This window comes from Phocoena sinus, chromosome 20, assembly GCF_008692025.1.
Source record: "Phocoena sinus isolate mPhoSin1 chromosome 20, mPhoSin1.pri, whole genome shotgun sequence".
Classification (NCBI taxonomy): Eukaryota; Metazoa; Chordata; class Mammalia; order Artiodactyla; family Phocoenidae; genus Phocoena; species Phocoena sinus.
The window spans coordinates 51,156,799-51,183,230 of record NC_045782.1 but is presented as its reverse complement, the minus strand read 5'-3'; the positions used below and the strand labels follow the sequence as shown (position 1 = coordinate 51,183,230).

Genomic DNA, 26,432 nt, shown 5'->3' with positions numbered 1-26,432 from the left:
CAACAAAAAACCCCCACAAAAAACCTTGTACAAGAATGTTCATAGCAGCTTCATTTACAATAGCCCCAAACTGGAAGCAGCCCAGGTATCCATCTAGTGGAGAACGGATAAACAAATTGCTATAGTCATCTGATGGAATACTACTCAGCTGTGAAAAGGAACTGATGCATGTGACAACGTAGTTAAATTTCAAAAATAATGTGTTCAGTGAGAGAAGCCAAACACAGAGTAAAAGTGTATGATGCCATTTATATGAAATTCTAGAATAGGAAAAACTGACCTATGGCGGTAGAAATCGGATTAGTGGTTGTTGCTTGCAGAGTGGAGGGGCCAGGAGGGGCTGACTGGGCTCTGCTCACACAGTATGGTTCCTTTTCCAAGCTGAGTCTCCTAGAACCATCCTTCATTACCCAGAAGCCTCTCAGCCACCCCTCAACTGTGCCACGTGTGCTTCAAACTCTCTGTACCCCCAGCCTAACTCCACCCCCTTCCCTTCTCTTTCATGCTGCATTCCCCACTCAGGGGACGATGGCACCGCCGGCCACCAGTCCCCAGTCATCTCTTGTTGTGGCCTCTGAGCCCTGAGAAAAGCCCTCTGCCTGATCGTGGGAGTGAAATTGGAGAGCTGTCCTGGCAAGACCACGCCGCCACCCAGCTCAGCGGGTTGGGAAATCTCTCTAAGAACAGATCTCACCCATCTTTGTGTCCGCGCAGACTCAGGTCCACAGGTGAAAGGAAACATTGACCAAGCAACCAGGTGATGACTGACCAGGGTTTCCAGCACCTGGGACCCTGGCCTTCCTCCCCGCAGCTGGGAATCCCCCTGAGTCCTGCCAGCTGGAGGCAGACGTGCCGGCGGGGCTGGCCCGTTGCAGAGTCTCAAGGGCCGAGGCTGGCCTCCCCTTGTTCCCGTTCCTCCTTTTTGTGTCCCTGGCTCCTGAGTGCCCTCCCATGTCCCTCCAGATCTCTCCTCCCTCCTTACTCCCATTGCGTTGCCCTCTAGCTGGAGCGGGAACCAGAGGTCCCCACAATCCTCTCGTGCATCCCGGCACAGCCCCCGCCCTGCCGCCTTCTTCTTCGCTCTGCAAGCAAGAGGCACTGCAGAGTGACCGCTGCCCTGGGCTGGGGCAGAGCTCACCCTTCCTACCTCCTCTGAGACCCTTTGCCTTGTGCTGCCACCAGAAGGGTCCGTCCTTGCTCTCGCAGCATCCCGTCTCCCCAGCACCTGCAATTCACCCTCTCCGCAGGCTAGCCCCTTCCTTCCTTCAAGCACACGCAGGCCACCCCATCTTAAAACAGCTTCCCTTGGTCCAGTCTTCACCACTGCCTGCCCTCTCTTTCCTTTCACCCTGATCTGAGCTCAGAGTTGGCAGCCTGCCCTCAGACTCTGGGTTCTACCCCTGTCCTGCTAATGAAATGCCCTGTGGGAGGCCACAGGCCTTCCCTGGGCGAATGCTGGCTGGCTTCCTTCCTTCCGGAGCCCACTCTGGCCTGTTGACTCTCACTGCAGGCTCCGTGGGGCGGGGCCAGCCAGGAACAGGTGCGTCCATGTAGGTGTGTGTAGGGGGCAAGGAGGGGGGGAGGGGGAGGGGGAGGGGGCTCCCTCCTGCCCTAATGGTGGCCCTTCTCCAGGCTCCTTACTCTGCTCTCCTCTCTGGTCTCCCTTCTGGAAGAGTCTGTGCACCTGGGCTGCAGCCTTTACCTTCACCAGGTCCCTTGGGACTGTGTCCTAGTCCTGGCTCCATCTCCTTCTGGTTTTGAGCATCATATTTGTTCACCAACAGATTCCACCGTCTCCACGGCATGACCTGGGGTGACCTCCACAGGACAGGACTAACGCCATTGTCATCTCCCCCCTCCCCGAAGTGGCTCCACTTCGTTTACTAATTCATATGATTATTCGTGGCCTGTGAATTCGACAAATGTCTGTCACTCTCCACTACTTCACACTGCCCTCCATTTCTCTAGGTGGGATTCATTTTCATTTTGTAGCCACATCTTTTGTTGTCACTTATACCTGTCTCTCCCCAAGTCCCTTTGGAGGTCACCACGGGTCATCTTCGTGGAGGGGTCTGGGAGGTGACTTGTCCTTCAGATAAAAGCTTCCTGGGCCCAAGGGTGGCAGGGCCTTTGAGCTGAGCGTTTGGGTGGGGGGCCAGGGTGGGGATTGCCCTCTCTTCGTGACCCACTTCTCCCTGCATGGAGGTTGTTGGGCCTAGTTGCTGTTTCTCTTCCTCTTTGCCTGGGAGACCCTTAATCCCCCTCGCAATAGAACCCACACACGAAATAGAGCCGGGGAATGTGGCTGGGGGTTGAGCCCCAGCCCCCTGTGAGGTCCGCCCGCCACACCTGGACACCCCACCCTTCTCTCCAAAACCGGCCTTGAACTGTGGGCCCAAGCCCACCCGGCCTTGTGGCACAGTGCCAGCTCTGGGCCCAGCCTCTCGGGCCATCTCCATCAGGCCAGGCTTCATCTTTAGCCAAACAGCAGGCAGCAGGGGCTCTCGGGCCCTTCACAGAGCTCCCAGCCCCAGCTTGGACCCTGAGTAGCTGGGCTCCACAGCTGTTGAACTCAGTGGCCCCAGGGCCTGTCGTGGTGCACAGTGGGGCGGGCCCAGCAGGGACAGCTGAGCTGGGCACAGCTCTGACCTGGTGACCTTGTTGTAGGGTGAAAACATGTCAAAGGCCATTTGCTGACCCTGTGGACTTGGGTGGGGTAATAAAAGATATGTGTGTGAAGGGGCTGAATGTTGGTTTCACCACACCAGCCCTGCATCTCGGGCCTCTGTGATCCTTATTCCTAGGGCCTGGGCTCCAGGAGAGTCGGGGACCAGAGGAGCAGGTGACAGTGAGACAGGCCAGGCCTCTCCCACTGCCCTCCAGCCCTTCCCTCTTGTCCCGTATCCCCTCTCCCTCCCGCCTCCCCTGGCTCGCACCAGCCACATGTACCACTCAAGCTTCAGGTGGCACTCAGGGTCCTACTCCCTCTTTTATTACCTCACCCAAGCCCACAGAGTCAGCGAGGGGGGCCTCTTAATTGTTTCCAGAACAGGGCAGTATGGGGTTTCCTCAGAGGCCCCCCTGGCTGAATGCTCTGCACCCCTGGGGGCATCAGGAAGCACCCCGGGCCGGGGATAGGGCTTGGTACGCAGAGTGAGGCAGGAGGGGGGGCGCGGGGCGGTCTGGGCAAGGGGGCAGAGCCACTGACAGAAGCGGGGTGGCTGGGTGAAGGGGAGAGAACGGTTGGCAGCCTCTCAGCCTCAGCTTAATTCCCTGGGCGAATAGCAGCCCTGGGAGGGCTGCTGGCAATCCACTGCGGCTTCAAAGGGTCTTGGGGGCCGTGGGTAGGGTGGGATGTATGCAAGCAGCCTGCGCTCCCCACTTCCTGGAACTCTTGCTTTCCTGGGAGCTCAGGGAGCTGCTTCCTTCAAGGAGAAAGGGGTCTGGGGCTCGGACCCAGGCTGATGTCCTGCCCTCAGATCAGTGCTCTGCTGGGAGCTGGAGTGGGGGGCAGCAGCGAGACCTGCGGCCCCGTCTCCCGCCTTGGTTAATGGGTACCCCGCCTCCCATGCCCTGCCACTCAGCCTGGTTGGCTTCTGGGGGACCCGGCCCTTCAGCTGCTCCCTCCGGCTCCTGCACTCACAGGGAAAGCTCAGGCCCGAGCATTCCAGTCACGGTGCCTCTGACCTGTCCCACCTGGGAGCCTCAGAGTGGGCTGGACACACGTGCCCCAGGAGGCAGGTGACCCCCCCAAGGCTTCCGTGCACCCCCCTGGCTCACACTGGCCCGCGCAGGCCCAGCCTGGGTGGCCTCAAAAAGCACCCTCCCCTGTCCCAGTGGCTCCCCTCCCTTGTCACCTGTGTTTTCCTCTTCATCACACAAGAATGTCAGCGGGACCCGGGGCCACTCTCCCACCCCATTGTTAATGCAGCCCCTCTCCACAGCCCCACCCCTGACAGGCCCAGGCCTGCCCCGCAGGGCCAGCCCACTCCCCCCTGCCGGGAGTCCAAATACACCTGTTTACCTTTGGGCCTCGCCTGACTCCTGACCATCTCCTCCCACCCGCCCTCACAGGCCTTATTTCCTGCCCTCCAGCTCACCTGCCTCCTTCTGCAAGTCTGGGTCGCCAGTATGTTGAGGGGGGCAGAGGCGGGGAGAAGAGTGTTTCCTGCCCTCAGCTCAGCTCTTCAGGAGACCTGGCGCGTTTGCTTCAGGCCAGCATGGAATCCCATCCCGGGGGCCTTCCAGTCACTGGAGCTGGGGGTGGCCTGTCCCGTGGAACAGGATGTACTCTGGGCAGACGGGGAGGGTCCCCAAAGTCTGAGTTCCTGCCCCTTCCCCCTCATCCCTTTCCTGGCTGGGGATACATGGGGGAGGGAGGGGAGGGAAGAGGTGGAAAGTTAGGAGACAGAAAGGTGGCTTCTTGCTCTGGGAAGGGACTGTACCACACCTGAGGGTGAAGTGGCTGAAGGGCTTCTCACCTCAGAAGTGGAGATCAAAGGAAATGTGAAACCTGCTCAAAGAGCTTGAGACAAGGGCTCAAAGCCACACAGTGCAAAAGAGAAAGGACAGCTCAGTGCAACATGGGGTCCTGGATTGGGGTGTTGGAATGGAGAGGAGCATTACTGGGGTGATCTGCCAGATGTGAATGGGGTCTGCGGTTCGATGGGATTGGCAGGTCAATGTTAATTTCCAATGTTAATTGTGATGGTGGTACTAGGATTATGGAGGCGTGTCCTTGTTCTAAGGAAATACACGCTAAAGTATCGTGCTCATGGGGCATCCTGTCTGCAACTTACTGTTAATGGTGCAAAATATATATTGACTGGGATTACATTGAGTCTATAAATAAATACGGAATCACTGAACGTCTTTTTAAAAAAGCCACCCAGCCAAGGGCCAGGGCAGGGGTGAATAGGAGGGACAGGAGCCACTCACGCTTCCCACCCCCTCAACCGCCAACCACCAAACGCTGCCTGCTGAAGGGGTGTGTGAAGCCCTGTGTTCCGGCCCCTGCGGAGCCCCCTCTTAGCTTTGGCTGCTCGTTGGCAGCATCCACGGACCCTTAAAAGTGCCAGTGTCTAGGTCCCACCCCCAGAGACGCTGGTCCCAGGCATAGGGATTTTCAGGAGCTCCTGGTGATTCTTCCTGGCAGCCAGAAGCTTCTTCAGCCTTTCCTTAGCTGGTAGGCAGTTCTGCCAGCCCCTGACCTTGCCCCTCCTCCCCAGCATGGGCCCAGGCAGAGGGTGAGGAGGGGGGACAGTGACAGGCCCCACCTGTTAATCCAGGGTATACCCCTTTTGGCGGGGGGCTGAAGGCTGATCCTGGGGACCAGTGGAGAGGCTGGAGCCCCCATGTTCCCCCAGTGCCAGTGGGTGGTGGGGAGAGGGAGGGAGCCGTTGCTTAGGGGGTGAAGGGAGTCTCAGAGGGAGGCTGGGGCAGCCTCTTCAGTGAGCGGTGGGAAGGGGATGGGCTGCCTCCTGAGCTCGGTAAGGCCCCAACCCGGCTGGCCCTGCAGTGTGTGCACCCTTCTGAAATATTTGGAATAATTAGCAAGTGAAAGCAGCAAGTTGGCGGGGGAATGCCAGGTTGGCCTGGAGCCAGCCTCCAGTGCAAGGAAAGAAAGGGGCTTCAGGAGAAAGGGGCCCGTGGATGCTGGGCAGGATTGTGTAGGACAGTGCCTGTGTGTGTGTGTGTGTGTGTGTGTGTGTGTGTGTGTGCGTGCGTGCGCGCGTGAATGCTGGGGGAAGGGGCTGTGCACCACAAGGGCATGCTGGCGGGGCCAGGTGTGGGCTCAGGGGAGAGATGGGTTCCAGGCAAAGCTGGGGTGAGGGGGTTGAAAGATGCCTGCTGAGTGTCACATATTTGCTGTGCCTCAGTTTCCCCATCAGAACTCTGGTACGTTGGTACTTCACAGGCTGGAGCTGTAGGGTCTAGGCACCCCGTCTTCCGTCTTCCCTGATGGCCTCCCTCAGCCCCAACCTGCATTGGAGGGAAGGTGCTGGGCGGGGTGAATGAGCCCCAGGGTGGCAAGTGGGGCCCCAGGGGCTGGGGCCCTCTGACCTCACAACCTGTCCCTTCAGGAAGGGACCAAGGGAGGGAGGAGCTGGACACGGGCGCAGGCGAGGACCGCAGGCGAGCCTGGGCAGGCCCTCGAGGTGGGCGAGGTGGGGGACGTGAGCCGAGCCCTGGGCAAGCTCGGCCTTTGTGAGTCCCCAGGGCCAGGGAGGGGGCTGCGCCTCCTTTGCCGCCTGCTCCTGGGGGCTGTGGGTACAGTCTCCCCGTTGCACAGATAGAGGTGCCGAGGCCCTGGCTGCAGGGGACCCCCGAGGACTGCCTCTCAGCCCCTTTCTCTCTGGGGACCCAGAGATCATGGGGAGGGCATCAGGGGGCACTCTGCAGGCCTTTGGTGCCTCCCATCTTCCTCCCAGCCATTCCCCCTTGGGCCTTGGCCTCTCCAAAACTGGCCCATGCTTTTCCCCAGAGAAAGTTGCAAGCAGGTTCATTTTGAGATTTTTTAAAACTTTATTTTTAAAAATTTTTTTATTGTAAATAACTTTCCATGAAAAAGGTTAAATTGCCCAATGGGGCAGGAGGGTGGATGTGGAATGCAGCCCAGGGGGCTTAGGGTGGAGCAAGATACTCCCCCACAGGAGTGCAAGCAAGGGCACAGGGCCATCCCCGCTTCCTGGTCCCAGTAGTTCTAGCAAGCACTGCGTCCCTCCCAGTTAAGCCTCAGCTATAGCTACACTCACTACATTAGTCTGTCTGTCCCCTTTCCCTCTGCAGCTTGGCTGCCCCAGCCCCTAACCCCCAGAACCCCAACTCCCCGCTGCTCTCAGCCTCACGTTGGGCTCAAAGATTAGGGATATATACCCTCTGCCCCACCTCTAGGGATGAAGCCAGAAGACCCCAGAGGCCTTAGAAAATCTCCTGGCTCCACCCAGCACCCCGGCCTCGTTTCTGTCTCCTCACTCTTCCGCACTCCCCGGAGCTGCGCCTCACGTACTGCCGGCCCCAGCCCCAGGGAAGCTCTGCCGGGAGAGGCCTCTAGGGCGTTAATTTGCAGTCACCTAGTCAGCATTTGTTGTACCTGGGAACTTTCTCTGGATAGAGACCTGGGGAGGAGAGCGGGAGAGAGAGAAGCTTCGAAGCTAAGATGCTCTGGGGCAGGACCTGTACTGATGCTTCCAGCTTGGCCAGGGCCCCTCCAAGCCGCAGCTCTCATAGCGCAGGGCCCTTAGCGTGTCCTTGGGGCAGGGAAGAAGTGGATCAATGAAACACTGTGTGTATGGGGGACTGGGCAGCGGAGGCAGCAATTTTGGTTCTGGGCCCCAATTCTCAGCCTGCTGGACTAGAATCTGAGGATGACCTGGGCTGGGGGCCGTGTGGCCTCACGGGGTGACCGGGCCCAGCCCCTGCCTGGGCGGTATGGTGTCCATGGGCCTGCACTGGTGGGGGGGGGCAGTCTGGGCCCAGACTTGGGCGCTGTCTGGAGGTGGGGCAGGGCCTGGCTTCTTACAAGAAGGCGCCCATGCTGGCCCAGTCATGCAGGTCAGAGGCCAGGGAGGCATCCCCGGCCTCAAAGAGGGGCTCGGGGGGCAGGCAGCTACTGCTGCTCTCGTCCCAGGGGTGCTGCAGGAAGGATGTGGCCAGGAAGGTCTCGTCGAAGTCCAGGCTGTTGGTAGCCTGCTCCACCGGAGGCCCCCAGGTAACAGGGCAGTCGATGTGGCGGCCGTGGACGGTGAGGTCCACGTCCCCGTGCAAGGCGGGGCTCAGCGGCGGGCTCAGCTCCAAGGCCTCCAGCGTGCCCAGCTCCCCGCCCAGTGTGCCGGCGTCGAAGATGGCCTCCCAGTCAAAGTTGCCCTTGAGGGGTTCCAGCTCGCCCTGCTCCTCCTGGGTCAGCAGCAGGGTGCTGGAGGGCCGCGGGACCTTGGCCACCCGCTTGGGCAGCGGCTGTTTACGCTTATGCCCCAGCCTGCCCTCGCCCGTATCCCAGCCCGCCTCCCCAGTGGCCTCCTCGAACTCGCGCAGCAGCTGCTGGGCCTCGGTGTTCACGGTCAGTGGCCCGGCCCACAGGGCGGCGCTGGGCTCGGGCGCGGCCTGGCGGGCAAAGGCTGGGTGGATTTGGACTGGGGGCAGCCGCCGCTTCTTGAAGGCCCCACTCAGCAGCCGCTCGGCGTACTGGGGGTCGATGCGCCAGAAGCCCCCCTTGCCTGGCTCGTCCTTCTCCCGAGGCACCTTGATGAAGCACTTGTTCAGGGACAGGTTGTGGCGGATGGAGTTCTGGACACAGGGAGATAGGAGAGAAGGAAGACAGCTGGGTGAGTAGGTGGGGTCAGTGATGGGGGGGTTCCTAGCGCCACTGCCAGTCCCGCCACCGCCTTCTCTCCAATGGGGGCAGGGGAGACAGAGGCGCTGCTCCGACTGGGAGGCTCTGGGACACCAGCCACGGGGCACCAGGAGCTGGGAGTGCTGTCGGGGGCTTTTGTTCCCTGTTGCCAGGATATCTGCCTGCTCAGTCATCCGAGCCCTGAGCCGCAGGGTGGCTCTCAGTGCCACCCTGTCCTGCCCTCCCTCCCTCACCCCGCCGCTTGCGGCCTCTGGCCAAAGGCCTTGGCTCCCCCAGGGCCTGGACGGCCATCTCCCTCTGCCTGGGCCTGGCTGGCCTTCTCCGTTTGTGAAATGAGTGAGTGGGTGTGAGGGTGTGTGTGGGTGGGGGGGGATGAAGTGTGGGAGGATCTGATGACTTTCCCTGTTTGTAGAGCCGGCTGCTGGCCTGGGCCCTCACCCCCCATGTCCCCCTCCTCCCACCCCAGGCTCTGAGGCCTCAGTTGATTATTACCCAGCCAAGAGCATAGCGCTCATTCCTGGGGCCTCTCAGGCTTGGGGTAGGGTGGGGGGTGGTGGAGGGTCTCTGCTTTCTCACCAAGGTTACAAATGGTACCTGCCCCAGGGTCAGGGCCCAAGCAAACATGGAATAGCTGTGACCACAGGAACTGTGACCCTGTGCCGCAGGGAAGGATCTGTGCATCCTCAGGGTCTCTGTCCCCAAGTAGCCCCTGATTCTGATGGTCGAAGATGCTCAGGGCAGTGTGTGCTCAGCCCTGAATCACCATCCTGCCTTGTTCACGCCTGGGTGCACAGCCCAAACCACGCTGGGGCACAGGGGTCTGGGGCCTGGTCAGTGGGGCTGGCAGGTGAGTAGTGCCCCCTGGCAAGACTGGGATGTTTACACGGTGGCCTGGGCCCCCTGGCTGCCCTGTGCCAGGTTCCGGAGACTTGGAACATGAAGCCAGTGTGGGAGGCAGGAGCCCCTGTGGAAAGCACCTGGCTGAGGTAACTGTCCGCCCAGGGAGGTTGATGAGAAGAGGGGGAGGCGTGTAGGCAGGAAACCAGGGAGGGGTTGGGGTGGGGGCTGGCACAGCAGCTTTAGGAAGGCCCCGTAGCCCTTCCACTGGGACACAGCTGGCCTTCACACCCCACAGCACGCCCCTCTCCCCTCCCAGACGCCCTCCAGCCAACTGAAAGCAGGCGGGATGCAGAGCTTGGCGGGAATGATGCTCTGCTTCCAGTCAGGCCCTGACAAACTGACCTTGAGTAGGGTAGTGTCTAGGAATTCTAGGACTTGGGACAAAAATGTGTCCCTCAGTCCATCAACCTACCCTGGGGGGCTGTGTCCACGCATTGTTCAGCCCTGGTCTTTGGGCTGAGCCTCTGGATGAGTGACAAGTTCCTTCCACTTGAACCTCTACGGAGGCACCCCTAAAGCGCTCTGAACATCCTCCCTCCTCCCTCTCTGAAGTCAAAGGGGCAGCAGTCCAAGCACTGGGCTCCCTTGAGGTCCTTCCTCGATGGCCTTCCTTCTCTCGGGGCCCTGGCCGTACCGCGCCTCCTTGGCCTGCGGATCGCGCGGGCATGGGGAGGGAGGGAGGGCCTCCCCTACCTGCCAGGTGGGGTCAGCGTGGCGGAAGTAGCAGAAGTTGTCCGTGATCCACTTGTAGATGGCCGACAGGGTGATCTTGGTGGCCTTGCTGGCCTGCATGGCCATGCAGATGAGCGTGGCATACGAGTAGGGCGGCTTCACGTTCGGGTTGGTGGCGTAGTCCACCTCGTCGGGAGGCGGGGCCTGCAGCCCCGAGGGGGCGCTCCGCGACGTGCACGACGACGTGGGCTTGCCGGGCGTGTGCGGCTGCCCCAGGCAGGCGGGGTCGGCCGCCAGGGGAGACCCCGGCGCGGCCGAGCCTGGCACCTGGTGGTAGCCGTGGGGGTCGGTGCCCCCCGAAGGCAGGGTGGGGGCCTTGGCGTTGAGAATAGAGAATTCCTGCAGCCACTGCAGGCTGGTCAGGCTGTCATCCAGGGCGTCGGACTCCTCCAGGCCGCCTTCCGGTCCGGCCTCCTCCGATGCCCCTGCTCCCGAGACGCGTAGCCAGCTCTCCGCCATATCTGCGGGGACTCTCCGAGGGGGCGGTCAACATCCACGAGCCGAGCCGAGGGTGGCCGCCGAGCTCTCCAGCCCGCTGACTCCCGCGGCTTCAGTTACACAGCCTCCCGGAAGCGTGCTTCCATCCCGCGATGCGGGGGTAGCCTCGTCCGAACTGAATGTGGTGCCTGCGGGGACCATAGCGGGAACTGAGCCCTCTTTCCCCACTCCCGAGGGGAGAGTGTGTGCGAGGCGGGGAGGCTCTTACTAAAATCGTTCCTGCAGCTGGGGAGGATCTTTTACTGCCAAGGTCTGGGAAACAGAAGCTGTGCCCGGGGGTCCGACCCACACGGGGGTTCGCCTCGCTCTTTTCCTCTTTATCTTTTAGAGGAGACTTAATTAGCCAAACGAGGGAATAGTGTAGCGGCATGCGAGGCCACCCCCTTCTCCCTCAAAGCGGGAAATTAACCCCCCTCTCTCCCTCCACAACAAATGGAAACGGGGCGAGAGAGTCCAGGAGGGCAGTACGACGGGGCGGGGGGCGGGGGAGGTCGTCTGATCTTTGAAAAGGGATAATAGGATGGGGATCAAGGGGAAGGAAGGAAACAAAACAGAGAGTTATAAGGGGGCGGGAAGTGAGTGTCCCCCAAACTCCTCTGATGTCAGTCCCCGGGCCCACCACTTCCGTCGGGGACGGATGGGAGAGCGGGCTGGTACCGACGCCCTCCCTTCCCACGGCCTGCAGCCCTCCCCGTCCCTTACCTGGCTCAGAGCGCCGCCCGGGCCAAAGGAAGGTTCTCGAAGAAATTCCTCCTACCGCCCACCCCCACCGCGGCTCTCTGCCCCCAGCTCGAGGGCCCAGCCAGTAATCCTTGTCACCCCCAACGCCCGACGGCGCCTGTCTGAACGCCAGCGGCCCGGGGACCGGCATTAAGTAGCCGCTCGGAAGGCTTCTCCTGCTGCCATGGCGACGCCCCGCCCATATAAACAGCTTCCGCTTCTGCCATTGGTCAGGGTGTCTCCAAGGAGACCGCGGGCTCTTACCCCTCTCTCAGGCGGTAACTCTCTTCGAACTCCCTCCTGGCCGCCCTCTCCCGCGCCACACAGCTCCCTACCCGCCACCGCGTCCCGGCTCCGCGCATTCCCGCCCGAGGGCCCCGCGCAGGGCTCGGAGAGGCGCGCGGCTCGGGGCTCCCGCAGAGGTCGCGGGAACCGTACTCCGCCCCACCCACTTCCCATCTGGACTGATCAGAGGTGTCGACGGCTCCTGGGACGCAGCCTGTGGCGCGGAGGCCAAGGCTGGGTGCATGCTTGGGGGTTTCCTTTCCTCTCCTCTGGGCTGCGAGTGGCAATTCCTCACGTTTCTGCGGCCTGTCCCTGTCTCCCGACCGAGTGTCGTCTTGGTGCCCGCAAGCAGGTCTGACTCTCCGATGCCACCTGCCGCTCAGGTCCGCAGAAACCGCAGCCCCGGTCGCAGACACCCCAAGGTGGCTAGGGTAATCCAGTGTTTCCCGGTAAGCGCTCCCTCCCCGCCCCGGCCTCAGCAAGATTCCCAGAAGTTGACATTCCAGAGGCTTCTTCGGAAGTGCTCTCCCTCCTTTCCAGATAGCCGAGGAAGCAGGGCCGGTGGGTGAAACTCAGAAAAGCCGTGGACTTGCCAAATTCTCTTACTGGGGTCATTTGCCCCACTAATTTCACCAACCTTCAAGTGACGGACTAACGGTGGACTGTGCTCCTTCCTCCTCCCTTCCCCCAGCCTCCCTCCAGTCACCAGCATTCCTGCTCTTCAATTATTGAGGAGCTGCAGTTGGAAGTTCTCCGGTTGAAGGGGGTGGGGGTGAGGGCTCCTTATCAGGCCTCTGTGCAGGAGCTGTGCCCAGGGGATGGTACACCAACTCCCACCCAGAAACATGTCTTTCCCTACCCCTTGCCCTCTCTCACTCCTCCATGTCCAGCCTGTCTTGAGTAAAAGCATTAAAAGCGTGCTGGAGAAAGTCGGACAGAAACTTTCACAAATAAGCCAACTGCGCAGTTAACAGCTCTCCTTCCCTTGTGAACAGTTTTATTCATTTTTAAGAATCATGCAGCAATCCATAAACATTGCATCCCTGACGTCCCCACTGTAGTGTGCCCATGAGTGTACTCCAGGGAGTGAGGGGCACACAGATGGCACAAGAGTACACACGTACCTACACACACTAGGTGTGCAGATCCTAAAGCAAAGTGAGCAACCAGCATGCCAAGGTCAGGTGAACAGGACACAAACTCTCCCCAGGTGAGATGGCTTAACGTGTGTGGATCCGTGCCCAGGAGATGCCCCAGCGTGGGCATGACCTCTGGTGGGATGGGACTGGGGAGGAGAAGGAAAAAGGGCTCTGTGAGAAGGCTGGGATCACCGCACCACTCGGAAGTGAGCTCATAGGTGAGCTCCGACCTGAGTGTGGTGGGAAGGAGCCCCAGGCCTCCGGTTAGTCTGTGTCCTTGTGTGAGAAGCCAGGCCCCGTCATATTCTCTCTGGGTCAACTGCTAACAACATGACCATCTCCAGATGATGACGGGGGCAGCTGCCCTGGTCCCTGACCAGGCTCTGAGCCCTGTTCCCTGATCCCAGCCCTTTCGGATGGGATATTTCTGCTCGCCAAAGAGCTAAATGAGGGCAAAGAGGTGAGGGGATGGGGGAGAGAAACAGGAGTGAAAGGCCATTTCTCACCCGGGTATGTCTTGGTTATGGAACCAAGGCCTTGAGGAATCTCTCTGAGCCTCTTCCTGGGAGAAGACAGACCCTCCAGAAAGGGTGAAGACAATGGCTTCCTCTTAGGGTTCCTGGCCACCGTGGCGTCTGTTTACCTGCATCTCCTTCATCTCAGGTAACACCACACTGTGAACACTACCTGCCGGGAGAGGAGGTGGATCTGTATGCCACCAGCCCAGGCTAAGGGAGCGCCCCCTTCCCTAGTGCTTCTGGGGCTCAGACTTCAAGGAAATCAGGAAGTGGGGTTATTGCTCGAATCTTCAATATGAAAGGGGCTGTAAGAACGTTTCGGGGAAAGAAAGGACATTAAATGGGGCCTGAAAGAGCAGAGTCCACTGCAGGATTTCAGAGCGGGTGGACACGGGAACTCAAGGCAGAAGCTGAGATTCAGGCTTGGCTCATGTAGTGTCTGTCAGGACCACAGGCCGCCCCCTGCCCACCCCCAGGGCAGGATGTGAATCACAACCACCAGGCAGTGAGGGTCACCACCCACCTGGTAGGGCAAGGAAGCCACACAGGAGGTGCAAAAGATCCCCCGGCACTGGGCTCTCTTTGAGGCCTTGGGAAGGACCCTGAAAAGCTCTTCTAGGGCAACAATTCCGACTACTCATTCAGGCCATGATGGTGGGCATAGCCTAGGACTCCGTCACATCTCAGCCTCACAAACTGTCGGATCCCACTTTGCTTCTCAATCTCATGCTCCACGAAACCACCACCTCTTCCAAAGGCCAGCAGACAATGCATCTATCAGAGAGCTATGAGGAATCCATTGATAACACTAGTGTTGAGAGACGAACACCCAACAGCTTACGGTCTTGCTGTTTCGGGCTGTTATTTATATGCCCTACACTGGACTGAGGCAGGGTGGACATGTGGTTTGAACAATATCTCTAAATCTCTAATGAGCCTATGGAAGGCAGTACCCCCCCCTCCCCCCATCAGGCTCAGCTGATCTGGAGGACAGGGGAGGAAAACCGGTGGGGTGGGGAGCCTCCCAGACCACCACTGACCCCAGCTCAGCCCTTCCCCCAACCTCCTTTGGGGTTCCTGGGCACCAGATGAGAACCACCGGTCCACCCCTCTCTCAGACTACTTCTTCAACTATTTAAGAAAAGTGGGGTGGCAACGGGGGCGGCCGGGATAAGAATGCCACCTGCCAGGGCGGTAGTGATGAAATGTGATACTATACGACAGTCCCTAACAAGTGCCTGGTACATAGAGGGCATCAAAAATACCTTTGCAGTGTCACCTTAGGATGGAGCCCCAGGCGTTCCTGAGTGCACCTGATCATAAATAACTCCGCGGTAGGTAATCATTTAACTGAGGGATTCTCAGATTCAAGGCCTCCTTCCTAAGCAGACAAGACACACGAGGCACAGCCTCTGCTACCAGAAGCAAGAACTGTTTTCCCAACCAACCTTCTGGTGGTTGCCACTGCTTCTTGTCCTTGAGAAAGAAGCTCCTAACACATTTTGAGGGAAACCCCACTTACAGTGCAATATGGCTTTCCCTTCTCACAGGAGTCATCCCCCAACGCCACCCCAAACGGCAGGCTTCAGATTGGTTATGATGTCCCAGAGACTAGAAAATGCCAGATGGGTGTTTATAATGAAGTCACCCAAACTCTTGAGTCTTCTTGGTCTACCTCCTAAGGAGAAAAAAAAGATGCACGAGAAATAATCAGTCTGTGGACCACAGCTCCACCTGAAGGTCAAGATACAGTGGAAACATTCCAGAGACTCTCTGCAAAGGGTCTCATGAGCTGCAGTTCATTGAGTGGCTTTAGCCCACAAAGAGAAAAGAGGTTTCCGGTCCCTTCTGAGAGGGGAAGGATCACGGTTGTGGAAGATGAGTCTGGGAGAAGGGGCAGGAGCCCTCAGCATCCAGCTTTCCCGTGGGTCTGAAAAGTCTCCATGTGTTTTGCTGAGGATGCCCAGGAGGTCAGTGGTGCCATGAGGCCAGGATGGGATGTGAGGACGGGAGGAGAGCCCTGGTCCAGGGGCTAGGGCTCTCAGATGGCCAAAGGACCCCACACGCAGAGCCTGTTCTCAGGGTCCTCCAGGCTGGCAGAAGATAGGCGTCGGCGCTGCGTGTTCCGACGACTGGCCACGTTGTCATCAGCCTGCCAGGCACCTGAGAAGAGGAAAGGAAGGTTACCGGACCTTTGGTTTGGTCCAGATGGTGTCTCTGGCAGGACAGTCCGGGAGTTTGGCACGAAAACTGGCAGGATGTGCGTTACCTGGAACTCCCACAGGGTGCAAAGCACAGCACGTGAAACTTGGGAGCACTGGCGCCCACTGGGCTAGGGACAGTCATGGCCACTGTGGCCCATTGATGGAGGGACATGCAGGATGGTCCTTGTTTTGTGAGCTTTGCCCTAGGATCCACTTTTGTATCTTTATTTGGTCTTGAAGTTTGCCTAAGTGTTACAGGAAAAGAAACTGAGTCTGGCTGAGACTTTCACGAGAGCAGGAGGAGACGAAGGGGAGGGAGAAGAGTGTGTTAATTTGGGCTCAGAGTTAGTGTTTGCTGTGGGGGCCAGGGTGGGGCAGGAAGTGACGGGCTGCCCAGCAGGGTGCCAGGGACCAAATGGCATGGGGGAGAACAGAGTGACACCTGTTCCTCTCTTTCTGCACCCGAACAGCCCACCGAGATTTGCTATCAGCTGGTGCCACCAACCCCAGGAGACATTAGCTCCAGAGCTTTGGGGTCCCCCGGGTACCATCCGCAAAACTCATCATCTTCCCCCCTTGTACTGCAGTTCCCGCACAAGAAGCACCCGCTGCCCAGGCTGGAAACCCACTCTTGGTGCTTCTCTCTCCTTCGTGCTCTGTATCCAATCCATTATGACCTCCTGCTTGTTCAAGCTCTAGTAATGTCTAAATCTGTGGTCAGAAAACCGGGGTACAGCCCCAGCTTGTAACGTACTGACTGTGTGACCCTGGGCAGGTCATTGTACTTGGAGCCCTGGTTTTCCCATCTATCAGATGGGACACGAGTACTTACCCCCCCGCAGGGGTGCTGTGAGACTAAGCGAGGCGACATGGGAGAGAGGTGAGCAGGACGCCTGACTCATAGAATGTGCGCGACAACCAGCCGCCCCCCAGGCCTTGTTCAGGCCACACTCATCTCCCCCCAGTCGTCCTCCCAGCCCACAGACTGGCTCCATCTGATTCATTCCCTCCAGTGCAGCGAGATGCCCCTTCTGAAGGGAGAGAATGAAGCCCTAACCCCCTGAGGTTGGGGAAAGCCTTCCATCCTCTGGCCGAGGACTGCTGAGCTGCCTCTCCCAGCACCTGCCCCCAGAAGGCCCCCCCCCAAGCCAGATGGGGTCCAGCGTGCTCCGAAGCGCTCCCCCCGCACCAGCCTGAACCACCACCCAATTTCTCACGCCGTGTGGAAACTGCTGAACCCTCCATCACACTGTGATCTCCTCCCGGGCAGAGCCGAGAGCCATGCCTGGCCCATCAGAGGGCTCAGTTTGTGGACGGAGCTGGCCGACCCTGGAGGGTGGGCGTGAGGCTCACTGCGTCACGTTTGAGGGAGGCCACTCACGAATGTCTGGGGTCAGCTTCAGGTTAGGCCAGCCCAAGACACGGAACCCTTTAATGGCAGAAACACTAGGATTAAGCGGGTATAAACTGTGTATTTCCCATAAATGTCCTGGTGCGATAATCCGCCCTAAGGCTCTAATAATAGTCTGTGGAGGTGGACCCCAGGGGAAGGGGAGTGAGTGGGACAGGACATTTTTAGGTATCTCTCGCAGCCAGACGGAATGTGGGGATCTCTATTCCCTAGGGGCGCCGGAGTCCGGCACATGGGTCCACAGTGCTTTTCCCTTCTAAGGGTGACAGGATGAAGAGCAGGCAAGATTGCCCTTTTAAGTTAGGAACCCCCAGATGAAATAAGTTGTTCGTTCATTCGGTAGATCTCATACTTATTCCTCAGTGTTTATGGGGCAGGACTCCGGAACTGCGGCTGTTTGGTAGGAACGACCAAAAGCAAATGGTAAACAGGAGAGAAGGCACACACACACACACACACACACACACACACACACACACACACACACACAGAGTCAAATCAAAACACTGCCACAGCCTCGCCGCCACCACCACCGCCTGGCTCTTAATTCACGAGTCCTTGCTACAAACACCACCGGTCCAGATTCTGAGCCAGGGCTGAAAACTGGCTCCTTCTGAAGCAGCCTCAAGACTCAGACCTGAAGTCTCTGTTCTCCTGGCTTCTTGGTACAGTCGGTGGTGCTCTTTCCTCTGAAAAGGCTTCTGCCAGACCCTCGGCAAAACCCTGCTGCTCCGCGCATCCTGGATGCAGAAGGTAAGCCTGGAAGGCGCAGGAGGACTTCCTGAGCGAGTGCTACCATTCCGTCCAGCCCTCAGCCAGAAAAGGGGGCCTGGAGATTCAAAATTCTTCATGGGAGGTAGAGAAAGGTGGTTCCCACTTAATTCCAACCTCAGGCTCAGAAATGGGGGAGTGAAGAGACCTCTAGAGGCAGATTTGGGGAGCACCATCTAGGGGATTCCGCACAGCTCTTTCCTGCCTCTACCCAGCCACTAATTAAATTTAAGGTCTGTAACAGTTCCACCATCTTGTAGAGTTTCTCTCCAGGAAAAGAGAAAGTTAATTCAGATTCTTCCTTAGTATCTGCGAAGTGTAACCCTTCCTAGTGGCGTCTTAGTCTTGGTTATTTCAGGTCTCCGTAAGTACTTTTGTTTGTTTTGTTTTGGCTGCGCAGTGGCTTGGAGGATCTTAGTTCTCCGACCAGGGATTGAACCAGGCCACTGCAGTGAAAGTGGTGAGTCCTAACCACTGGATTGCCAGGGAATTCCCTCCATAAATACTTTTAGATTTCATCGGTATGCCCACTCCCGTCCAGTGCCGTCATTTAAAAACATTTGTATCGGGCTTCCCTCGTGGCACAGTGGTTGAGAGTCCGCCTGCCGATGCAGGGGACACGGGTTCGTGCCCCGGTCCGGGAAGATCCCACATGCTGCAGAGCGGCTGGGCCCGTGAGCCATGGCCGCTGAGCCTGCGCATCCAGGGCCTGTGCTCCGCAACGGGAGAGGCCGCAACAGTGAGAGGCCCGCATACCGCAAAAAAACAAAAACAAAAACAAAAAACACATTTGTATTTCCACTAATAAACCCAAATTATCTTTGCTTTTTCCCATCACACTCCCCAGAGCCTTTTCACAGAATTGTCACTGGTCCCCTGACCACTATCCTGCCGCCTGTGTGATACTCCATCAGATTCCTCGGAGCCCCGTCTACCTAGCACGGCCTCGCGATTGTAACCGGCTCACCACCTACAATGGTCAACTCAGATTTTCTCCCTTTGAGAACCCTGCAGAACAATCTCAGAACATACCATCGCCCCCCCTTGGTCTTGGGGCCAAAGAAGACCCAGAGGCTTCTTAGGGGAAGAGGGGCTGGAATGACACAGGTGCTCTCTCAGTGTCACTCCCACAAGGGTGACGAGAGCAGCGAGAATGGGGACCTGAGCCATCACTGCCGCCAGCTGGGGCTCCTGGCAGAGCACGTGTGGGCCTGGGGAGGGTGGACCATGGGATGCTCCCTGGGTTCCCTCCTTGCGGGCGCTCCGTGAGGGGAGTGGTACCCGTGTGGGGAGGGAAACAGCGTGGAGAGGGGGACCAAGTGCCTGAGAAGCTGTCCTGACGGCCAAGCCAGCCTGAGGCACCTCAGTCATGGGATGGAACTTTGAACTTACAGCTGAGCGTGGTGAGGCCTGTTGATACCACGGGACCTACCAAAGTGGATACTCCTGTCATTAACCCGACAGATGCTTCCAGAGAGTTCCCCAGCACTTTGCTACCAGTGTGATGCTAACAGCAGAACCCGAGAAACAATTTACCAAGAGAGCAGATGCACTTCCTTCTCCCGTAAGAGCCCTTGAGACCTCAGGGTGAGGCTACGATGTGACCCTCAAGTCCCTCTCCCCGCAGCCGCCACTGTCACTGGGTTTCACGTCTGGCCTGAAGGGTGAAGCCAGTTTAATCTGAGAATGGCTGGCTCCCGAGATCACCGTAAGGAAGCCCAGGCACTGTCTTCCTTCCAGGTCTCGCTCCTCTGCTGCAATCCCAGAGTGGAATAAACATCCACCAGCAGCTTGGCCGGAAGGAGTTAGGGACAGGAGGAAGCAGATGCCTGGGGTCAGCTTCCACCAGCATGGGTGGCTGAAACAATCCCAGTAGCTCTCTCTGCCAAAAAACGGGGGTTGGTGGGGAGCCGCGGGGGGGAGGCAGGAGCCTAGATTCCTCTCTTGAAGCCCAGTGAGCGGCTGGCCGGCACAGCTGCCACAGACACAGGGCGGAGTTAGGGCAGAGATGTCATCTTCCCCAGCTAGTGACCAAAACAAATCCTGCCCGTAACCTTTGCCACAGAAGCATCCCTGCTTTTGTGGAACAGGGATTCATCTATTCTCACAAATATTTCTTTCTCCTGGAAAATTTCAGCATATTAAAATACAGGCTCTTGCCAGTTAGGAATGGAAGCCTCAGCGAGAGCCCCTCGGATATGCGCACGCCCAGCAAGCTTGGGGTTGGGTGTGGGTGAACACGAACTTTCACACGAAGTCTGGATAACATAAATGAGTTTCAAAATAAACAAACTGGACAGACAGACGTACATTTGGCAAAAAGACATGAGAAACAAATGGACAGACAGAAGCCAGGTAAAGAGTGGGAAGGCAGGAAGTGAAGTGTACCCTGGACCTCAGCCGCTCTGGCCCAGGCCTGGCTGGGTCAACGCTAAGTGGGAAGGGACCGGAGAGCCCTTGGAAGGCCGTGGAGGCGTCTCCGGGGATTACGGCTTCCTCCACCACAAGCCTGCATGGGGCCAGAGGGGTTGAGGACCTGGGTCTTTTGCAAGCTGACGGAGAGTGGCAACCACAGGAGTTTGTGTCCCTCCAGCGCCTGTAGCCACGTCGCCAAGAGAGTAAAGCACTGGACCCACGACGAGACGTGGCTGTCCTGAAGCTTAAACACGTCCAGGGCATGTTTAAGAGATTACAAACCACGCGACATGAAGGCAGTCTCTGCCGTGAACCCAGGAGAGGCAATTTCGACCTAGTCCACTGGGCAAGACGGGGCTTTAGAGCCATGGTTGGTGGAGCCCTTGGTGAGCACGGAGCAGAGGGACATCAGTGCCCAGAGTGTGACTGACAGGTGGGCGCCTCCTGAGAACTCATCCCAGATTCAGTTTACTGTCATGAGAAGGAATATGGAGCACGTTGACGGCCCTGATTGAATTTATAGAGTTAGGGCTCCAGGGAGAAGAGTCACCCTCGACCCCTGATTGTTCCATTGGATCCAATCTAGGGAGCACAAGGCAACCGGTAGCCCAGGGCTCACTGGGTCACAGAGCTAGTCTATAAAACGCTGGCTTTGAAATTCCTCTCTGATCCTAACTAAACACTCTCCTCTGAGGAGCTACAGGTTCCCTTTTCAAGGGCTCAGGCTCTCTTTCCAAGACCTTCTCACAGAGGCCGTGTCTGCCTTAAACTGCCTGTTGATGGAAACAAGACCAGGCCCCCTGCCATGGCATCTGCAAGATCATGATGGAGGGGGCACGGTCAGGCCAAATCGGAAGGATTTGGAGGGATTTTTGCGCCTTTCTTCATGCCCAAACAGTCTCGCTTAGAGCGGAGTCGCTTTTTGCCCAAGGACTCTCCCGAGGCCGCCTCACTTCCTTTCAGCAACTGGCTCCCAGCATCTCAGCAAAGCCCATGCCTTCTTGCAGGAACTGTAGGGCAGGAGATGGGTGTCCCAGGGTGAGAGCAGGGGTGCGAGCAGGGGAGTGTCTCCCACCAAGTTCATGTTCAGCAGACTGCCACTCACCGGGTAAGCAGACCTCAGAGCACAGCTTATTGTCCAGTGCTTTCACGCTGGCGATGTCAAAGTCATTGTTATTGTCACACTCCATACCTAGAAATGCGAATGTCCTCTGGCCTGTAACGGAGTTAAGGCAGTTAGAGAGGGCCTGGCTGTGTTTTTCTCTGCTTTGCTGTCCTTAAAATAAAAATCTTAAGGATGGAGACAAAAAAAATCAAATCATATGTTAAATAAAAGACAATAATTAAGTGGGTAAAGAGTGGACAATAAAGGAAACTGTGTGGGTATGTTTGTGTTCTCGCTCTGTTTCCTTAACTGGCCCCTTTCCAGCCTTCGTTCCTGGGAAATCAGATCCTGGGGAGGTCTGTGGGATTCGGACACGCAGACCCGGGCCCAGAGCAGAGCTAAGCCAGGCTGGAAGAGCTAGGAGAGCCACGGGGGAAGCGACCCTGGCTCCGGCCTGTGTCTGTTGGTGGACGTGGGGTGTGTTTATGACCACAAGACTCTGCGAAATGACTAATACATAAAACGGCAATTAAAGCTCTTCGGTTCCATAATTTTGCACCTCAAATCAAAGAATCGCTTCGTTCGCAAAATTATGATTTCTTTCCTTTGAGACTTAATTTGCTCTTCTGAGTATGTTTTAAGGGGCTGACCAGAAACCTACAGTCGCGTAAGATGGGAAGCGGACAGTTTTAGATGTTATTTTTTCAAGCCCCCCACCCCACTTTGTTTCCTTGGTGAAAGGGAGAGGAATAAACGTACATCTACTGCGTATGGCATGTCAGGGGGAAACCACGTACTGCCCTGTGCCTTTTAGAAGCAAATATTCTACGGGGGGGGTGACAATCACAATGGAGAACCCGGAGCCTTGAGCCCTGAAGACATCAACCGAGGGGAGGCAGCGCCCAACCCCGGCTTGGCTGGCGCACGCGTGCAGCAGAGGCACAGCCTGGGCGACCACCCCTCCTCCGGCACTACTTGGCCAGGCGAGAGTGGTCAAGTGTGCATGCATACCCCCTGCACACCACACCGCCCCCCAAGCAACTGCCAGGGCCAAAGCAGAAGCGACTAGCATGCCATCTGCATCCAGGCTGGGATCCAGGTCTGCTCTGGAGGTTGCCCTTCTGCGGAGGCACCTCAGAGGGGCAGAGGGAAGAGACACCGGTTCCTGGGACGCCTGGTCCTGCACTCCCAGGTGGGATTCCCAGCCCGCCGCCCCCTGCTTCCTTGCTCTATATGTAGGTCGTTCCTTCGCTTCTTGGCTTACTAGAAACAAAATTCTTCCGACTGAAGATATAATTGACCTTATTTACAAAACAGAAATAGAGTCACAGATGTAGAAAACAAACTTACGGTTATGGGGGGGAGAAGGGAGGGGAGGGATAAATTGGGAGATTGGGATTGACATATACACACTACTATATATAAAATAGATAACGAATAAGGACCTACTGTAGAGCACAGGGGACTCTACTCAATACCCTGTAATGGCCTATATGGGAAAAGAATCTAAAAAAGAGTGGATGTATGTATAATTGATTCACTTTGCTGTACAGCAGAAACTAACACAACATTGTAAACCAACTATTCCAATTTAAAAAAAATATGTACTTGAGGCCTGAATGACGGTAAAGAGAATCGTTCCAATAGCCTACAAACACTAGCCTACGCTGAGCTGCTAACGTCTCTTCACCTCACCTTCGCTGTGCCGCCAGGGCTGTGATCCTTCTGCTACTGTAACATCAGCCGCTTTCTTCACTAAGGCAGGACAACCTACTGCCTAACAGTCGGTTCCCCCAAGGGGAGGAAGCTGTTCTCCTGTTGCAGCTGAACTTTGGGGCTGCTAGAGCAGTTCTGTGAGACTCAGCTGAGAAGCTGAAGCAGGAAGGAAGGTGATAGGAGTTGCCCAAGAAGCCTCAGGACCTACTCGATGTAAATGGAGAACTACATGTACCCTCTGCAGCCTTGGCTCAGAGGCCCAGAGAGAGCCGGGAAGGGTGCTGAGGTCCTCAGATACCCCGCTCGCTTTGATATTCCATCAAGAAGACAACCTTGCCCCAAAGCCACACCCTTGAGCAGTGCCACCAAGTCACACCAGGGCCCCTTTCTGTACCCTTTAGACAATACCCAGGAAAGAAATATAATAAAAGGGAGCAAAAGACCAGGTCTTTTACCATCTTCTTGTGTGGGTGATCCGTCCTCTTCTTCTAGAACATCGTTTCCCTAGGACAGAAGGAAGGCACTGTGAGTCCAGAAAGCAGTGGAATGAGTCTATTGATCGTCAGAAGACAGAACTAATCACCCTCATGGTGTCTATACATTCCTGTCCGTGTGAGATGGCTGGGAGGCCCAGCAGGGGCAGCTTCTGTTTGGCGAGGCAGGATCGGCCTGTAGGGACCAGGTCTGAGGCACGTTACAGAGGGACCCTAGGACTGTCAGGAATACCCTTGGTCATAGTTTAGCTCACACTGTTTCTCTTCGGTGGAAATAAAAGTTGTCAAATGAAAAAGCAAACCGTGAGATCATAAACTTTCAGAAATCCTTTAGGATCCCCAACCCTATCCAGATACTCCTTTGAGAACATCTGGCTCAAGAGAAAGTTGTAGAGTCCCCACTGTGAGCTGGGCGTTCCATATACTTCGGCCACACCTCCGTCAGAGCACTTCTCACTCTGAGTTATAACTCTGATTCCTCCATCAGACGGAGCTCCGGGATGGGTGGACTGGTGGGGGGTGGGCAGGCAAAAGCCATGTCACTCGGTCTTTGTGTCCCCCAGTGCCAGGAAGATGTGAGATGCCTGTCCCAGGTAAATACTAAGTGAATTGGAGGGCAAACACACTCTCAAGGGTCTGGCCTGGAAGACTTCCCACTAGAACTCACCCCACACCTACTACGCTGAGATCAGCGCCCTCTGCTAATCGGACAGTCCCTCTGCTCTGCACCCTGCCTCTAACAGACCCAAGTGCACTCCCTTGGAAGGCTTCTTCCAGAAGGGCCCCCACCCTATCTGCATCCTCTGCCAGCACCGGCAGTCCCTCTGACCGGGGAGGGGGCACCAGCGTCCACCTTGCTCTCACCTCTGCATCCTGCTCTTCGGCGGCGGCGGCGGCGAGGCCCGCGAAGTTGCAGTCTGGAGACGCCGCTGGTGTCACCTGCAAAGGAGCGACAAAAGTCAAGGTGCAGATGCCACCGGCTCTCCTACCCGGCTCGCCTGGCAGCAAACCCAAACCAAGTCCTCAGGACAGAAGTGGTGCCACACGGGAGATCACATCTGAGGGAGTCTTTGATTCAACGACACGGTACCCTGTTTTCCAGGGCTCCCCTCCCGAGCGCTGGGGGGCTTTGCCGATCTCCCTGGCAGGCCCTGGACTGAGCTCCTTGGGACTCGAGTACAGAGCAGAGCAGAGCGGCGAGGGCGAGCCCATGCTCCTCTCTTACCTCTCCTTCCTCTGAGGGGGTCCTGCTGGAGGCCCGGGGGCAGGGGAGAGCCTCCCCGTCCTCTTCCGTGCCAGGGGCGACGTAGGAGCCGGACATGGAGGAGACGGTGTCGGTGCTGATCTGGGAGGACACCATGGACATGACCGACTGGGCCAGACTGCTGCTGGCAGGGTCTTTGGAGACAGGAGTTGGAGGAAGGACACGGAGGTCAGGCCCGGCTGCTGTGAGAGGACTGGGGGCAGAGCTCTCTCGCTGCACCCAGGCAATGAGGACACCAGCGGCCTGGCCTTGCCCTCACCAAATAGGGTTTAGGTGGAAGGTTTTCCAAGGTTTGGCTCCTTTACGTTTTAGAGCTCCAAACTCAACCTCAGGGATGAGGGATTTGCTTTTCCCTGTCATAATGTTAAAGAAAACCTTACGACAGCAGGACTGGGAGTGAGATACCTGCTTCTCCCCCAGCTCAGCCGCTAGACCGCCCTCTCATTGCAAGAGAGTGAGTCTCACTTCCTCTCAAGCCGGGGCCTGTTCTGTCTGCTGCTTAGGTATTAATTTGCTGCTCCCCAGTCCATCCGGGAGGAAATATTAGAAGCACTACGGACTCGGCTGACGGGGAAGGACCTGCAGTTGCTCCCGCCCACCATCGCGTACCTTCTGGGGAGGAAATTGTGGAGGAGAGAGGCGTCCCCGTGCAGGACGACTGGTCAATAGCTCCTGACGATGACAAGGTCAGGTTCTCACTTTCTGGGGTGATGCCACATTCCTGGGGGTAAAGAAGTAAGCGCCAGTCAAACATGTTAGAGGGGAGGGTCAGGGCAGGGGGCCTGGGCGAGGGGGAGATCGGGGCAGGGCGGCAGGAGGCGACATGCAGAGGGAGGGCCGGCTCCTCCTCCCATCACTTCTATGCAGCCCTGACCCTGAGTGGCTGTCTCCCGGGGGCGGGGGTGTGTGTGCAAGCACATCCTGCCCGAGGCCCAGCAGCTGCTGGAGCCACACAAAGACCGCAGCTCAGGTGACACAGGTCACCCAGCAGCTGTGACACGGGAACACACCAGGTTTCCCCAGGATTACAAACAGCTCTCCTTCTGAAGGGAGAGAGCACAAAACCGGCGGAGGCCCCGGTACCTGCTGGGCTTATCCTCTGGGATGGAGGGTTAGTTCCAGCTCGATGGATCTAATACAAACACCGCCTGCCCCCAGCCCGCGCCCAGCACCCCCATCAGTCACCTGGGCTCGCAACCTCCGTGCACCCCAGGGCAGATGCAAAGGCCTACTGATTCTCTCCCTACAGCCTGTGTTCTCTCTTCCAGGTCTTCTTTTCTTAAAACCTTGGTTTATGGGCTTCCCTGGTGGTGCAGTGGTTAAGAATCCGCCTACCAATGCAGGGGATACGGGTTCGAGCCCTGGTCTGGGAAGATCCCACATGCTGCAGAGCAACTAGGCCCGTGAGCCACAACTACTGAGCCCGCGTGCCACAACTACTGAAGCCTGCATGCCCAGAGCCCGTGCTCCGCAACAAGAGAAGCCGCTGCAATGAGAAGCCCACGCACCGCAATGAAGAGTAGCCCCCGCTCGCCACAACTAGAGAAAGCCCGCGCACAGCAACGGAGACCCAGCGCAGCCAAAATAAATAAATAAAATAAATAAATTTTAAAAAAAAACAAACCTTGTTTCAGGCAACCCTCCTGCCTGGCTTGGTCTGTCTCCTGCCTAATCCAGTCTGCACACCTCCGCCAGGTGGGCCCTCGTGAAGCCACGTTCCCACTGTACCACTGGCCCGCTCAGGGCCCCCACTTCCGCTCTGTGCTTCACGTGTACTGTCCCTGCCGCCAGGAATGTTTCTCTCACCTGTCTCTTCGTGTCTAAGAAATTTTGACACTCAGCTCAAACGCTGCCCCGCCATCACACTGCTTCTGGCTCCCTCCACTTAGCGCGATCCTCCACAGCAC

The 26,432-nt window shown here is 57.5% G+C and overlaps 2 protein-coding genes and 1 long non-coding RNA gene across 8 annotated transcripts in view; 1 reads left to right on the top strand and 2 right to left on the bottom strand.

Annotated features, from left to right (window-relative positions):
* Positions 1 to 6,524: 6,524 nt before the first annotated feature.
* FOXJ1 (forkhead box J1) lies at positions 6,525 to 11,327 on the bottom strand. Its single transcript, XM_032615941.1, has 3 exons — positions 11,186 to 11,327; positions 9,947 to 10,611; positions 6,525 to 8,286 (listed from the first exon to the last, which is right to left on the bottom strand). The coding sequence occupies exons 2-3, from the start codon at positions 10,442 to 10,444 to the stop codon at positions 7,519 to 7,521; spliced, it is 1,266 nt and encodes a 421-aa protein (XP_032471832.1). The 5' UTR covers positions 10,445 to 10,611; positions 11,186 to 11,327; the 3' UTR covers positions 6,525 to 7,518.
* On the top strand, positions 8,257 to 25,939 carry LOC116745328. The gene is made up of 3 exons (XR_004347386.1): positions 8,257 to 8,324; positions 25,029 to 25,211; positions 25,794 to 25,939. It is a non-coding gene; the product is annotated as an uncharacterized LOC116745328 (long non-coding RNA).
* RNF157 (ring finger protein 157) overlaps positions 12,469 to 26,432 on the bottom strand; it is an 83,260-nt gene continuing 69,296 nt past the window's right edge. For 2 of the 6 annotated variants that reach the window (XM_032615939.1, XM_032615940.1), the window contains exons 14-19: positions 25,135 to 25,246; positions 24,487 to 24,659; positions 24,126 to 24,200; positions 23,223 to 23,271; positions 21,052 to 21,162; positions 12,469 to 15,308 (exon numbers count right to left, since the gene is read on the bottom strand). In XM_032615939.1, the coding sequence (XP_032471830.1) occupies positions 15,187 to 15,308; positions 21,052 to 21,162; positions 23,223 to 23,271; positions 24,126 to 24,200; positions 24,487 to 24,659; positions 25,135 to 25,246 (642 nt within the window). In that variant the 3' untranslated portion in view covers positions 12,469 to 15,186. Of the gene's footprint in view, positions 15,309 to 15,414; positions 15,595 to 21,051; positions 21,163 to 23,222; positions 23,272 to 24,125; positions 24,201 to 24,486; positions 24,660 to 25,134; positions 25,247 to 26,432 lie in introns of those variants that run through there. The other 4 variants (XR_004347383.1, XR_004347382.1, XR_004347384.1 and 1 more) reach the window with 4 other exon arrangements.